The 17,709-nt window shown below is 39.9% G+C and overlaps 1 protein-coding gene across 3 annotated transcripts in view; it reads right to left on the bottom strand.

Moving 5' to 3' along the window:
* The window catches only part of myo1d (myosin 1D), a 189,163-nt gene that overhangs the window by 28,765 nt on the left and 142,689 nt on the right, over positions 1-17,709 (bottom strand). For all 3 annotated transcript variants that reach the window (XR_009807794.1, XR_009807793.1, XM_061908110.1), the window contains exon 21: positions 12,085-12,239. Coding sequence is in view for 1 of the 3 variants with exons in the window: in XM_061908110.1 (XP_061764094.1) it covers positions 12,085-12,239 (155 nt within the window). In the remaining 2 variants the exon portion in view is untranslated. The remainder of the gene's footprint in view (positions 1-12,084; positions 12,240-17,709) is intronic.

Consider the following 17,709-nt stretch of genomic DNA (forward strand, 5'->3'; position numbering starts at 1 on the left):
TGCTGCCCCCGCAACCCGACCTCGGACAAGGGGAACAAATAGGAGAGAATAAGTTAATGAAAGTAATGATTTTGGGACTCAAGATGTACACCCTGGCGTCACGGTGGAAGAGGGGTTAGTGCGTCTGCCTCACAATACGAAGTTCCTGCAGTCCTGGGTTCAAATCCAGGCTCGGGATCTTTCTGTGTGGAGTTTGCATGTTCTCCCCGTGAATGCGTGGGTTCCCTCCGGGTACTCCGGCTTCCTCCCACTTCCAAAGACATGCACCTGGGGATAGGTTGATTGGCAACACTAAATTGGCCCTAGTGTGTGAATGTGAGTGTGAATGTTGTCTGTCTTTCTGTGTTGGCCCTGCGATGAGGTGGCGACTTGTCCAGGGTGTACCCCGCCTTCCGCCCGATTGTAGCTGAGATAGGCGCCAGCGCCCCCCGCCACCCCAAAAAGGGAATAAGCGGTAGAAAATGGATGGATGGATGTACACCCTCAGGATGGAAGGAAGTATTTCCATCCTTCAAGTACACACTGAAGTGTCCTTATCACAGTGTACTGATTCCACTGAAGACAAAGCCATGGTTTGGATGAACAAGCTCGCAGGATTATTACTGGATTGCTTACTTGATGCGGAGGCAGCCGTCGCCATGGCAACCGCGCCCCAGAACAGAAGAGGGGGTGAAGGAAGTGAGAGGGAAAGAGGAACATTAGTGGAATGTGAGGTGAAAAACAAAAGGAGGGGGACGCCGTGCAGCTGGTGTGTGATGAAGGAGGGACGGAAGAGAGAGGAAGGGAGGAGTAGCGAGAGAAGGAGGACGGAAGAGTAAAAGATTGAGTGATGATTGAGAACAAGATTGAGATAAAGCGGGAAGGGGCGGATGAGAGCGAGAAGAAGGGAAAGGTGGAAGAGAGAGAGGAGGGAAGGGTGGAGGAGAGAGAGAAGGAAGGAAGGAAGGAAGGGTGGAGGAGAGAGGAGGGAAAGAGGGGTGGAAGAGAGAGAGGAGGGAGTGTGTGACTTCCATCAGGAAGCTTTGATTCAGCATAAAGTGTGACCTTGGTAAAAAGCAACACATCAGCTCATCTCCTTCAGTACGTGTGTGTGTGTGTGTGTGTCATTATTAGTGGATGCTAAGATGAACCCTGACACATTGCCTTGAAAAAGCACTTTTTATGCTAAGATATTCACATTTAAAAATGCACGCTAATGTTGGATGTTGCTCTCACAGCATGGGATCAATGTACAAACCCCGTTTCCATATGAGTTGGGAAATTGTGTTAGATGTAAATATAAACGGAATACAATGATTTGCAAATCCTTTTCAACCCATATTCAGTTGAATATGCTACAAAGACAACATGTTTGATGTTCAAACTGATAAACTTTTTTTTGTGTGTGCAAATAATCATTAACTTTAGAATTTGATGCCAGCAACACGTGACAAAGAAGTTGGGAAAGGTGTGAATAAATACTGATAAAGTTGAGGAATGCTCATCAAACACTTATTTGGAACATCCCACAGGTGTGCAGGCTAATTAGGAACAGGTGGGTGCCATGATTGGGTATAAAAACAGCTTCCCAAAAAATGCTCAGTCTTTCACAAGAAAGGATGGGGCGAGGTACACCCCTTTGTCCACAACTGCGTGAGCAAATAGTCAAACAGTTTAAGAACAACGTTTCTCAAAGTGCAATTGCATGAAATTTAGGTATTTCAACATTTACGGTCCATAATATCATCAAAAGGTTCAGAGAATTTGGAGAAATCACTCCACGTAAGCGGCATGGCCGGAAACCAACATTGAATGACCGTGACCTTCGATCCCTCAGACGGCACGGTATCAAAAATCGACATCAATCTCTAAAGGATATCACCACATGGGCTCAGGAACAGTTCAGAAAACCACTGTCATTAAATAAAGTTTGTCGCTACATCTGTAAGTGCAAGTTAAAGCTCTACTATGCAAAGCAAAAGCCATTTATCAACAACATCCAGAAACGCCGCCGGCTTCTCTGGGCCCGAGATCATCTAAGATGGACTGATGCAGAGTGGAAAAGTGTTCTGTGGTCTGACAAGTCCACATTTGAAATTGTTTTTTGAAATATTCCACATCGTGTCATCTGGACCAGAGGGGAAGCGAACCATTCAGACTGTTATCGACGCAAAGTTCAAAAGCCAGCATCTGTGATGGTATGGGGGTGCATTAGTGCCCAAGGCATGGGTAACTTACACATCTGTGAAGGCACCATTAATGCTGAAAGGTACATACAGGTTTTGGAACAACATATGCTGCCATCTAAGCGCTGTCTTTTAATGGACGCCCCTGCTTATTTCAGCAAGACAATGCCAAGCCACATTCAGCACGTGTTACAGCAGCGTGGCTTCGTAAAAAAAAAGAGTGTGGGTACTTTCCTTGCCCGCCTGCAGTCCAGACCTGTCTCCCATCGAAAATGTGTGGCGCATTATGAAGCGTAAAATACGACAGCGGAGACCCCGGACTGTTGAACGACTGAAGCTCTACATAAAACAAGAATGGGAAAGAATTCCTCTTTCAAAGCTTCAACAATTAGTTTCTTCAGTCCCCAAAGGTTTATTGAGTGTTGTTAAAAGAAAAGGTGATGTAACACAGTGGTGAACATGCCCTTTCCCAAATACTTTGGCACGTGTTGCAGCCATGAAATTCTAAGTTAATTATTATTTGAAAAAAAAAAAGTTTATGAGTTTGAAGATCAAATATCTTGTCTTTGTAGTGCATTCAACTGAAAATGGGTTGAAAATGATTTGCAAATCATTGTATTCCGTTTATATTTACATCTAACACAATTTCCCAACTCATATGGACACAGGGTTTGTATTTAAATATGCGTATGTGACCAATATATGAAATAGTCAAATTTAAATATGTACTCATCACGTGATCAATATATGAAATGGTAATTTTTAAATATGCAAACATCATGTGATGAATATATGACTTATTCATATTTCAATATGCACACATCATGTGATCAATATGCGAAGGACTGCTGATTCGTGCGGTCAGGGGGTCAGAGGTCAATGACAAACATTATTATTCCATTAAAGCCTCTCCGAGGACGTTTGAAGACACAATTGTTGTATTGGCTGGCAACACTTTGTGTACCTAATGAAGTGGCCCGTGAGTCAATAAAGGAAAACTCAGCACAAAAACAATCAATGGTTGGTTCGTCATTCATCCGCTCAAAGAACATTGAAGCTCGGGTTCATTAAGTTTGTCAATGAGTCATCGCCATGGCAGCCATCAAACTCTTGGGTTACACACACGTACTACACCCCCTCCCCTCACCTTATTTACTTCTGTGACGACCTCATCAAAGTTTTGTAATCAATCAGAAATATCCAGCAGCAGAAATTCACCAAACACAGATAAGTGTGGAGAATGTGTTCTGCCTTTTTCCCATCATGCATTGCAGGGGATGTAAATCTGGGTAATTTTGAATGATGTTTTTTTTTTTAATAATATCCACAAAGTTCAGTGAGCAGGTTGTGTTAAGTGCGATCATGTGTGTTGACTTTTTGTATCAGTTTGTGTGAGTGGGAAAGTTTTGTGTTTTTGATTGGGTTACAAATAAAAATGCTGTGCTGTGAACACTTCAAAGTGCAATTCATGGTCATTACCCTGCATTGCCACGAGCAGTAACTTAAACACTTCTGACCTTACTGATACTTGCTTTGTTGGTGCTGAAAATCATGAAATTACTCAGAGGGAGTTTGGCTGAGTCTGCTCTCAGTGCTGCTTGACTGACTTGTTTATGTGAGCCGCTGATTAGTCCGCAACCGGACGTGAGATCATGTGCAACAAAGGTATCGATATACGGCACGAGTGGATTTGTACTGAAACTATTCATACTGCGTTACCATTAATACTGCGTTACTTTTGTACTGGAACTACTAATAGTGTGTTACTATTAATACTGTCTTACTTTTGTACTAGAACTATTAGTACTGCGTTGCTATCAATAATGTCTTTTGTACTGGAGCTATTAGTACTTTCTTACTATTAATACTGCGTTACTTTTGTACTGGGACTATTAATACTGCCTTGCTTTTGTACTGGAACTATTAATACTGTGTTACTATTAATACCGTGTAACTTTAGTACTGGACCTAATAATACTGCGTTACTTTAGTACAAGAACTATTAATTCTGCATTACCGTTAATACTGCCTTACTTTTGTACTGAACTACTAATAGTGTGTTACTATTAATACTGTCTTACTTTTGTACTAGAACTATTAGTACTGCATTGCTATCAATAATGTCTTTTGCACTGGAGCTATTAGTACTGTCTTACTATTAATACTGCGTTACTTTTGTACTGGGACTATTAATGCTGCCTTGCTTTTGTACTGGAACTATTAAAACTGTGTTACTTTAGTACAAGAACTATTAATACTGCGTTACCATTAATACTGCCTTACTTTTGTACTGGAACTACTAATAGTGTGTTACTATTAATACTGCCTTACATTTGTACAGGAACTATTAATACTGCGTGACCATTAATACTGTCTTACTTTTGTACTGGAACTATTAGTCCTGCATGACTATTAATACTGCATTACTTTGGTACTGGAACTATTAATACTGCCTTAATTTTGTACTGGCACTATTAATACTGTGTTACTGTTAATACTGTATAACTTTAGTACTGGACCTAATACTGCGTTACTTTTGTACAGGAACTATTATTACTGAGTTACTCTATTAATGTAAGTATTAATACTGTGTTACTATAGTACTGGAACTATTAATACTGCGTTACTTTTGTACTGGAACTATTAATAGTGTGTTACTAATAACACTGCCTTACATTTGTACTGGAACTATTGATACTGCGTTGCTTTCAATTATGTCTTACTTTTGTAATGAAACTATTAGTACTGTGTTGCTATCAATGTCTTACTTTTGTACTGGAACTATTAGTACTGCCTTACTATTAATACTGCGTTACTTTTGTACTGGAACTATTAATACTGCCTTACTTTTGCACTGGGACTATTAATACTCTTTTACTTTTGTACTGGACCTAATAATACTGCGTTATTTTAGTACAATAACTATTAATACTGTGTTACTTTAGTACTGGAACTATTAATACTGTGTAACTATTAATACTGCATATATTTAGTATTGGACCTATTAACATCAATCAATCAATCAATGTTTATTTATATAGCCCCAAATCACAAATGTCTCAAAGGACTGCACAAATTATTACGACTACAACATCCTCGGAAGAACCCACAAAAGGGCAAGGAAAACTCACACCCAGTGGGCAGGGAGAATTCACATCCAGTGGGACGCCAGTGACAATGCTGACTATGAGAAACCTTGGAGAGGACCTCAGATGTGGGCAACCCCCCCCCCCCTCTAGGGGACCGAAAGCAATGGATGTCGAGCGGGTCTAACATGATACTGTGAAAGTTCAATCCATAGTGGCTCCAACTCAGCCGTGAGAATTCAGTTCAAGCGGATCCAAGACAGCAGCGAGAGTCCCGTCCACAGGAAACCATCTCTGCATTACTTTTGTACAAGAACTATTAATACTGAGTTACTTTAGTAATGGAACTATTAATACTGCGTTACCATTATTACTGCCTTACATTTGAACTGGAACTATTAATACTGCGTTTCTATCAATAATGTCTTATTTTGTACTGAAACTATTAGTACTGCGTTGCTATCAATGTCTTACTTTTGTACTGGAACTATTAGTACTGCCTTACTATTAATACTGTGTTACTTTTGTACTGAAACTATTTATACTATCTTAATTTTGTACTGGAACTATTAATACTGTATTACTACCAATAAAGCATAACTTTAGTACTGGACCTATTAATACTACATTACTTTAGTACAATATCTATTAATACTGAGTTGCTCGAGTAATATATTAATTACTGTGTTACTTTTAATACTGAGTTACTTTAGGACTGAACAATGAATACGGCATTATTTTAGTACTATGTTACTTTAGTACTAGAACTATTAATACTGCATTACTTGAGTATTGTACCTTTTAATACTGAGTTGATTTAGTACTAGTACTATCCCACTGGGTCATTATTGTCACCGATGTCCCACTGGGTGTGAGTTTTCCTTGCCCTTATGTGGGCCTACCGAGGATGTCGTAGTGGTTTGTGCAGCCCTTTGAGACACTAGTGATTTAGGGCTATATAAGTAAACATTGATTGATTGATTGATTGATTGATTGATTAGCACTGTGTTCAGTACTGCACTGATTGAGTGGGAAAGTTTTTTTTTGGATTAGGTTACATATAAAAATGCTGTGCTGTGAACACTTCAACGTACAATTCATGGTCATTAACCTGCATTGCCATGGGAAGCAATTTAAACACTTCTGACCTAGATGCTTGCTTTGTTGGTGTTGAAAATCATGCCATTACTCAGAGGGAGTTTGGCGGAGTCTGCTCTCAGTGATGCTTGACTGACTTTTTTTGTGAGCCGCTGATTAGTCCGCAACAGGACGTGATATCATGTGCAACAAAGGTATCTACATACGGCACCAGTGGATTTGACGTGAATCTATACACGGCAGTACCAAAGGATTTGTCTCGGGTACCAACCTCTAGTCACGGGCCAGGTCAAAAATGAGCAGTGGGCCGCAATTCTGGACCCCAAATTCACCGCTGTCACGCGTCCCAACACTTTTGTCCATAAAGAGCAGCTGGTAAAGCAGGGCGAGAGTTTCAAAACACACCAGGGATGTCTGGGCGGGGGCCTAAAAATAGTCGTCAACAGCAGCACAGCTTTAAATATTTCATGTCCTCCTAAGAAAAGGACAGGCGGGGGACGCCCACGGAGACGAGGAAGCTGCAACGTGAAGCCAGGCGGCGTCGGTCATGATGGAGAAAAGTGACATTTAAAAAACGGGTGCCATTTAAAAACCAAGGCCAGGCAGACAAAAAGGATAAAAAACATGAAATACAAAATATGAAAAATAGAGCAGAAGCTCAGCTCGCTCTTCAGACAAACAAAGCCCCGCCCACCTCCCGCGCTGCTCCTCTTTCAAGGACACATGGAGGTTAAATCTTCATTGGGGGAGGGGGGGGGGGGGAGGGGGTGAAAAACAATCCCGCTGCCTCTCAAGAATCCATACGCCATCAAACATGCGCGCACATGCCGCCAGTGATGGATGAGATGATGAAGAGCAAAATGGAGCCCACCAAGATTTAACCCCCCCAACACGCAGTTTTAATTCCTGCTGACTTAATCAGAGTGATGTATTGACTATGTATCGATCAGTCTACACTCCACAAGTATTCAGCATCCTATTTGGGTAGAAACATTTCAACATGGTAGACAGTATGTGCACTCCATGGCTGGCAGGAGTTCCAAGCAGAAGCCAGAGCTTGAAAACCCTTTTCCTTTGTTCGTCACCACTTGTCCATCCCAGTGACATAAACGTCAACAAGAACTTCTTAGTGACGTAAACGTCAACAAGGACTTCTTAGTGACGTAAAAATCAACAAGGACTTCTTAGTGACGTAAACGTCAGCAATTACTTCTTAGTGACGTAAACGTCAACAAGGACTTCTTAGTGACGTAAACGTCAACAAGGACTTCTTAGTGACGTAAACGTCAACAAGGACTTCTTAGTGACCTAAACGTCAACAAGGATTTCTTAGTGACGTAAACGTCAACAAGGACTTCTTAGTGACGTAAACGTCAACAAGGACTTCTTAGTGACGTAAACGTCAACAATGACTTCTTAGTGACGTAAACGTCAACAAGGACTTCTTAGTGACGTAAACGTCAACAAGGACTTCTTAGTGACGTAAACGTCAACAAGGACTTCTTAGTGACGTAAACGTCAACAAGGACTTCTTAGTGACGTAAACGTCAACAAGGACTTCTTAGTGACGTAAACGTCAACAAGGATTTCTTAGTCACGTAAACGTCAACAATGACTTAGTGACGTAAACGTCAACAAGGACTTCTTAGTGACGTAAACGTCAGCAATGACTTCTTAGTGACGTAAACGTCAACAAGGACTTCTTAGTGACGTAAACGTCAACAAGGACTTCTTAGTGACGTAAACGTCAACAAGGACTTCTTAGTGACGTAAACGTCAACAAGGATTTCTTAGTGACGTAAACGTCAACAAGGACTTCTTAGTGACGTAAACGTCAACAAGGACTTCTTAGTGACGTAAACGTCAACAAGGACTTCTTAGTGAGTAACGTAAACGTAAACAAGGACTTCTTAGTGACGTAAACGTCAACAATGACTTCTTAGTGACGTAAACGTCAACAAGGACTTCTTAGTGACGTAAACGTCAATAATGACTTCTTAGTGACGTAAACGTCAGCAATGACTTCTTAGTGACGTAAACGTCAACAAGGACTTCTTAGTGACGTAATCGTCAACAAGGACTTCTTAGTGACGTAAACGTCAACAATGACTTCTTAGTGACGTAAACGTCAATAATGACTTCTTAGTGACGTAAACGTCAACAATGACTTCTTAGTGACGTAAACCTCAACAATGACTTCTTAGTGACGTAAACGTCAACAATGACTTCTTGATGACGTAAACGTCAACAAGGACTTCTTAGTGACGTAAACGTAACAAAGGACTTCTTAGTGACGTAACTGTCTATAATGACTTCTTAGTGACGTAAACGTCAACAAGGACTTCTTAGTGACGTAAACGTCAACAATGACTTCCAGGTCACATAAACGTCAACAATGACTTCCTGGTGATGTAAACGTCAACAATGATTCCCTGGTGACGTAAACGTCAACAATGACTTCCCGGTGACGTAAACGTCAACAATGACTTCCCAGTGACGTAAACGTCAACAATGACTTCCCGGTGACGTAAACGTCAACAATGACTTCCCGGTGACCTAAACGTCAACAATGACTTCCCGGTGACCTAAGCGTCAACAATGACTTCCCGGTGACAAAAAACTGTCAACAAGGACTTCCTGGTGACATAAACTGTCAACAAGGACATGCCACCCCGGTGATGTATACGTCAATAATGACTTCCTGATGACGTAAGCGTCAACAATGACTTCCCGGTGACAAAAAACTGTCAACAAGGACTTCCTGGTGACATAAACTGTCAAACAAGGACATGACTTCCCGGTGACGTACACGTCAACAATGATTTCCCGGTGACGTAAGCGTCAACAATGACTTCCCGGTAACAAAAAACTGTCAACAAGGACTTCCTGGTGACATAAACTGTCAACAAGGACATGCCTTCCCGGTGACGTATACGTCAACAATGACTTCCTGATGACGTAAACGTCAACAGTGACTTCTTGGTGACGTAAGCGTCAACAATGACTTCCCGGTGACAAAAAACTGTCAACAAGGACTTCCTGGTGACATAAACTGTCAACAAGGACATGACTTCCCGGTGACGTACACGTCAACAATGATTTCCCGGTGACATACGCGTCAACAATGACTTCCCGGTGACAAAAAACTGTCAACAAGGACTTCGTGGTGACATAAACTGTCAACAAGGACATGACTTCCCGGTGACGTATACGTCAACAATGACTTCCCCGTGACGTTGTCACTTTTGTGCCGCATCTTGATGCGCGAAGTTGTCACCTCTTGGATGTACGATGACCAGACAGGCAGGATTGCAGGTAAAACTTGATTTAATATACAAAAATAAAAAGAACACTGACAAAAAGGCAAAATAAAGCGCGTGCCTACGCACGGAAGCTAACGCTAAGCTTAGCAGGATACAAAAAGTCCAAACGGTGACGTGCCGAGCGCACGCGAAGCTAAGAAGGGACTTAGCACAAATAAAGCAGAGAAAAGCAGAGAAACCAACGTGACTGTTGCATTAGCAAACAATGAGCCAAGACCAAACAAAGGAAACAGGTGGGCTTAAATACAGAAACAATCAGAACACAGGTGCGCTTGACGCCAGAGCAGGTGAACCAAATGACGAAACCATGGTGACGGATCTAAATAAGGAAATACATAACTGAAGGGATCGGCAGAATCCAAGCATGATCAAAAACATATCAACAGGCGAAACAAACGATCCGAGTAGCGGATCGTGACGGACGTAAACGTCAACAATGACTTCCCGGTGACGTAAACGTCAACAATGACTTACCAATGATGATAATGTCAACAATAACAAGACCTCTTAGTGACGTAAACGTCAACAATGACTTCCCGTTGATGTAAACGTCAACAATGACTTCCCGATGACGTAAACGTCAACAATGACTTCCCAGTGACGTAAACGTCAACAATGATACGTGGCGAAGATGAGAGCAGAGCGTCGCCAACGCTGCAGAACAATACTACAAACTGCAACTATTCGTACTGCCTTACTTTTGTACTGGAACTATTAAGACTGCGTTGCTTTTAATAATGCCTTACTTTTGAAGTGGAACTACTAATACTGCGTTATTTTAGTAATGGAACTGTTAAAACGGTGTTACTTTAGTACTAGAACTAATAATACTGCATTACTTTAGTATTGTAACTTTTAATACTGAGTTACTTTAATACTAGTACTATTAGCACTGTTTTACTTCAGTACTAAACTTAATACCGCGTTACTTTAGTACTAGTACTATTACCTTTGTACTGGAACTATTAATACTGTGTTACTTTAGGTACTAAAACTAATAATACTGCATTACTTTAGTATTGTAACTTTTAATACTGAGTTACTTTAATACTAGTACTATTAGCACTGTTTTACTTCAGTACTAAACTTAATACCATGTTACTTTAGTACTAGTACTATTACCTTTGTACTGGAACTATTAATACTGTGTTACTTTAGGTACTAAAACTAATAATACTGTGTTACTTTAGTACTGAACTATTATTACTGTCACTTTACTAGTAAACTATCAATACTGTGCTACTTTAGTAATAGTACTATTAAAACTGCACTGCTTAAGTACTAATACTTTTGTATTTGAACTAATACTATTGTGTTACTTTAGTACTAAAACTATTAACACTGTTATTTTAGTACTGAACTATTAATACTGAGTTACTATGGTATCGGCACTATTAATACTGTGTTATTTTAGTACTGGAACTATTATTACTGCGTTACCTCAGTACTAGTACTATTTATACTGCATTACTTTGGTAGCAAAACTATTACAACTGAGTTACTTTAGTACTAGTACCATTAGCACTGTGTTACTTTAGCACTGAACTATTAATACCGCATTACTTTAATACTAGTACCATTAATACTGTTTTATTTTAGTACTGGAACTATTAACACTGTGTTACTTTGGTACCGAAACTTTTAATACTGCGTTACATTAGTACTTGTACTATTATTACTGCTTTACGTTTGTACTGGAACTATTAATACCGTGTTAGTTAAGTACTACAACTATTAATACTGGGTTACTTTTGTACTATAACTATCAATACTGCGTTACTTCAGTACTAAACTATTAATACTGCATTACTTTAGCACTAGAACTATTAATACTGTGCTACTTTAGTACAGAAACTTTTAATACCGAGTTACTTTGATACCAGTACTATTATAACTGTGTTACTTTGGTACTGGAACTATTAATACTGTGTTACTTTGGTACTGGAACTATTAATACTGCGTTACTTTGGTACTAGAACTATTAATACAGCATTACTTAAGTACTGGAAATATTAACACCCCGTTAAATGCGGACTGAAACTACTAATACTGCATAACGTTAGTACTGGAACTATTAATACTGCGTAACTTTTGATACTGAGGTACTTTTGTACTAAGAAGTTAGGGTCTCCAAGTTCCTCGTCAGAAGCATTAACCAAAATTCCGTGTTAAGTTGGAAACTGCTTTCAAATGTAAACAATAATAGAATCTTCACACTTATATGTATATACATATGTATTTGTAGACATGATATGTATATACATATATATATATATATATATATATATATATATATACACACATACATAATATATTCATATGCACACGTATATATGTTCACTCCTGGGACAGATGCAAATCATTAGTACGTCTGCGCGTGTCATTCAAACAGTAAATAAGACGTCCACTCACCTCTTGAAGTGGCTGAGCAGAGCGCCGACCAGCTCGCCGATGCGGCTCTCGTGGGCGGGCACTAGGCCCTGCAGGCACACCACCAGGTCTCTGCTGTCCTTGGTGTGGAACACCACCAGCTGGTCCTTCCCCGGCGAAACGCTCAGGCCCGTCACCTGGGACGCACAGGTTTATACGGCATGAAAACGCAGCGTCCACCTGTTACGTAACCTGCTGCGCGTGTGGACGAACAAGGGCATCAAATATACATTCCGTAGTACAGGCACGTACTGCTGACGCAGCACATTGTATTTACATTAACATTACTAATGATACTTTCACATTAGTTTCTAAGTCTGATCTACTAAATCAATCTCAGTCCCATGATCAATCAATGAGTCACTCGTCTGTCCCGCCATCTGTCTCATTGTCTTTCCACACTGGGGTGATGGGGGAGGGGCACACGACCACACTTCCTGTTTAATCTCTTTAGGGATGGAACGTGCACTCGCGCAGTGGAGCCTCCATTTACCAACTTTCATTGCTTCTTGAACGGGGTTCGTACATGGAAAAGATCGTAAAGTGATATAGCGATATATCGATATACTCGATATATCGCGGGTTTGTTTGTGTGCGATATAGAAAATGAGTACATCTGATTTGACTTTGAAAATCCATAGTAAAAGCTCATCTTAAACATAAGACTGAGGCGTTATACGGAAACTGCAGGTGCAACTCACTATTACTATACTTAGACCCTAGTTTCACTGACTCAGTATTACTCAAGTTTAACTGACTCACTATTAAATCAAAAACAACCCTGGTTTCACTGACTTACTATTATTTCCCACAGACTCAAGTTTCACAGACTCACTATTATTATATAAAGACCCGAGTTTCAGTGACTCACAAAAGACCCTGCTTTCACTGACTACTTTTATTTACTACTCAACTCAGACTCACATTTTACAGACTTTGTATTATACAAAGACCCTTATTTCACCGACTCAGTATTACTCACCAAAGACCCTGGTTTTACTGACTTGCTGTTTATTACTCAACACAAACGGAAGTTTCACAGACTTATTATTACTCAACAAAGACCCTAGTTTCACAGATTCATTACCACTCAACAAAGACCCTTGTATCACTGCCTATTCATTCATTACTCAACACAGACTCAAGTTTTGCAGACTCCGTATTATACAAAGACCCAAATTTCACTGACTCACTATTACTCACCAAAGACCCTAGTTTTACTGACTCACCATTACTGAAGTTTGGCAGATTCACTATTTCTCAACAAATACCCTTGTTTCACAAACTCACTATTACTCAACAATGACCCTTGTTTCACTGACTTGCTGTTTATTAATCAACAAAGTTTCACAGACTTATTACTATAAAAAAACCCTAGTTTCAGACTATCACTCAAGACCCTTGTTTCACTGCCTATTCATTACTCAACACAGACTCAAGTTTCCCATGCTCTATATCAGTGGTCCCCAACCTTTTTGTATCCGCGGACCGGTCAACGCTTAATAATTTGTCCCGCGGCTCGGGTGGGGAATGTCCTTTTTTTTTTTTTTCTTTGTCATGAAAAAGGGACGTTTTTGTCTTGAAAAAGGAAGGTTTTTGTGGTTGTCCACTAATGGTAAGTGTATATTGTGTTTTTTTAAGTTGATTTCCTAAAAAAAAAAGAAAAATAATATTTTTTTTGTTTTTAAATAAAAATTAATAAAAGATTATTCTGCGGCCCGGTACCAATTGGGCCACGGCCCGGTGGTTGGGGACCACTGCTCTATATTACTCAACAAAGACCCTAGTTTCACTGACTTGCTATGTATTACTCAACACAGACTCACGTTACAGACTCACTATTACTATACAAAGACCTTACTTTCGCAGACTCACTATTACTATAAAAAGACCCTACTTTCACAGGTTCGCTATTACTTAAAACCTTAGTTTCACTGACTTGCTACTACTCGACACAGACTCGAGTTTCAGACTCACTGTTACTATTCAAAGACCCTAGTTTCAGGGACTCAGTATTACTCAACAAAGACCCTAGTTTCACTGACTTGTTATTCATTTCTCAACACAGACTTAAGTTTCACAGACTCACTAGTACTCAACGACCCTAGATTCACTGACTTGCTACTACTCAACACAGAATAGACTTTCACAGACACACTATTAGTATACGAAGAACCTACTTTTCACAGAAACCTGAGTCCTACTACAGTGGGTCATACGAAAACGAGGTACGAAAAAATATGTACATACATAAATATATACATATGTGTATGTATATATATGTATATTTAAATATATATATACATACACACATATATATACATACATACATATATACAGTATATATAGCTATAAATACATACATTTGCATACATACATATATATACACATACATACATATATATCTATAAATACATACATATATGTAAATACAGTACATACATTAGTATATATACATGTATATGTATATATACGTAAATGTATATATACATATATGTATATATATATACATGTATATATACATAGATACACACATATACACATGTATGTAAATATACATATATGTATACAAACAGTATACATGCATAAATGTATATACACATACATATATACATACATATATGTATATACACATACATATAAATACATACATACAGTATATGTAAATATTAGGGGTGTAACGGTACGTGTATTTGTATTGAACCGTTTCGGTACGAGAGTTTCGGTTATACATACATACATACATAGAAGGTAGTGAGTGTGTTTCCATGAGAAAGTGATGTGATCAGCAAGTCCCTCAGGTGATGGAACACACTCCCTAAATAAGATCAGTGACAACAAACGCTACACAACTGTTTGAACAACTGTCTGTGTTGCCAAACAAACATGGCAGCCAGCAGCAGGAAGAGGATGAACGGCAGGATGAGAGCACAAGGAGACCAACACTCGCAGGGAACCAGAAGGAGAGGCGCGCCGCTCGCCGCCAGACATGAGCTGATCCGCTTGGTAACCATGACAACGCCGTCTCCCGGGAAGTTGGCATGACAACGCCGAGACGAGAGAGGAGACGGCGCAGGTGGAGTGGAGCGAGGGTGGACTGGAGGAGGTTGGAGGGTGGTAGGAAGAAGTCGCTGATGCAGAGATGATAAAGATGATGATGACATTGACTTTTAGCGATGCTAATTGCCTTCCTTCTCAAACTGACAATCTGCCGCTCTGCGCCGCTTTGCCTGAGGCCTACCTAATGTTGTGGCTGTGGCTCGTCACATGTGTCGCGTGAACAGGTGAGCGTCTCATCCATGGCTAAATCCAGAACGCCTGCTGCTTCTCTCTCTCCCATGCCATCTGTTGCGTCCAGATGAAACCAAGGCGCCATTTACCTCCCGCCAGGCCAAGCCGTTAAGAGATGGCCCGGTCATTAACGAGGCAATCAAAACACGCCTTTGTTGTTAGTGAGTCACTGGTACTTGGTTAACTCGATCACTGACTCACCCGCCAGCAACATTAAAAATCCCGTCAGAAATTATAGCCTCATGATTAAACTCACAATATTTTTCACAGACTCACAATTGATTGACAGACCAGCAATCAATCATGGTTTATCTATATAGCCCTAAATCACAAGTGTCTCAAAGGGCTGCACAAGCCACAACGACATCCGTGGTTCAGCGCCCACATAAGGGCAAGGAAAAACTCACAACCCAGTGGGACGACGAACAGGTGACGCACTATTTTTTACTCAACAAAGACCCGAGTTTTACAGGCTCACTATTACTCAAGTTTTACAGACTCACTATTACACAACAAAGACCATGGTTTCACTGACACACTATTACTATACAAAGACCCTAGCTCCCCTGACTTACTATTACTCAACAACTTTCACAGACTCACTATTACAATACAACCCCCCTGGTTTCACTGACTCACTATTAATCACGTTTTGCTGACTGAACCTTACTTAACTAAGACCCTAGTTCCACTGACCTGCTATTACTCAAAGAGTTGCACAGACTCACTTTAGCTATACAAACACCTTGGTGTCACTGACTTGCTATTAGAATACAAAACCCTAGTTTTACTGACTCACTATTACTCAAGTTTTGTTGACTCAACCTTACTTAACCAAGACCTTAGTTCCACGGACTTACTATTACTCGACCAGTTTCACAGACTCACTTTTACTATACAAAGACCCTAGTTTCAGTGGCTTACTATTACAATTCAAAAACCTTAGTTTCATTGACTCGTTATTACTCGACACTGACTCAAGTTTCACAGACTCAATATTAATATACAAAGACCTGAGTTCCACTGACTTACTACTAGTCAACATGTTTCACAGACTCACTATTACTAAGTAAAGTCCTTGTTTTCATTGACATGCTATTACAATACAAAAGCCCAAGTTTCACTGACTCACTATTACTCGACATTGACTCAAGTTTCACAGACTCACTATTACTATACAAAGACCCGACTTCAACTGACTTACTATTACTCAACAAGCTTCACAGACTCACATTACCACATAAATACCCTGGTTTCACTGATTTGCTATTACAATACAAAAACCCTAGTTTTCACTGAGTCACTATTACTCAAGTTTTGCTCACTCACTATCACTCGACAGAGAAAGTAGTTTCACTACCTCGCTATTACTCAACACTGACTCAAGTTTCAAAGACTCACTACTCCTATACAGAGACCCGAGTTCGACTGACTTACGGTTACTCGACAAGTTTCACTATTGCTATATAAAGACCCTGGTTTCACTGGCCTGGTATGACAATACAAAAACCCTAGTTTCACTGACTCACTATTACTCAAGTTTTGTTGACTCAACCTTACTTAACCAAGACCTTAGTTCCACGGACTTACTATTACTCGACCAGTTTCACAGACTCACTTTTACTATACAAATACCCTAGTTTCAGTGGCTTACTATTACAATTCAAAAACCTTAGTTTCATTGACTCGTTATTACTCGACACTGACTCAAGTTTCACAGACTCAATATTAATATACAAAGACCTGAGTTCCACTGACTTACTACTAGTCAACATGTTTCACAGACTCACTATTACTAAGTAAAGTCCTTGTTTTCATTGACATGCTATTACAATACAAAAGCCCAAGTTTCACTGACTCACTATTACTCGACATTGACTCAAGTTTCACAGACTCACTATTACTATACAAAGACCCGACTTCAACTGACTTACTATTACTCAACAAGCTTCACAGACTCACATTACCACATAAATACCCTGGTTTCACTGATTTGCTATTACAATACAAAAACCCTAGTTTTCACGGAGTCACTATTACTCAAGTTTTGCTCACTCACTATCACTCGACAGAGAAAGTAGTTTCACTACCTCGCTATTACTCGACACTGACTCAAGTTTCAAAGACTCACTACTCCTATACAGAGACCCGAGTTCGACTGACTTACGGTTACTCGACAAGTTTCACTATTGCTATATAAAGACCCTGGTTTCACTGGCCTGGTATGACAATACAAAAACCCTAGTTTCACTGACTCACTATTACTCAAGTTTTGTTGACTCAACCTTACTTAACCAAGACCTTAGTTCCACGGAC

Source organism: Nerophis ophidion, linkage group LG08 (assembly GCF_033978795.1).
Source record: "Nerophis ophidion isolate RoL-2023_Sa linkage group LG08, RoL_Noph_v1.0, whole genome shotgun sequence".
NCBI classification, from domain to species: domain Eukaryota; kingdom Metazoa; phylum Chordata; class Actinopteri; order Syngnathiformes; family Syngnathidae; genus Nerophis; species Nerophis ophidion.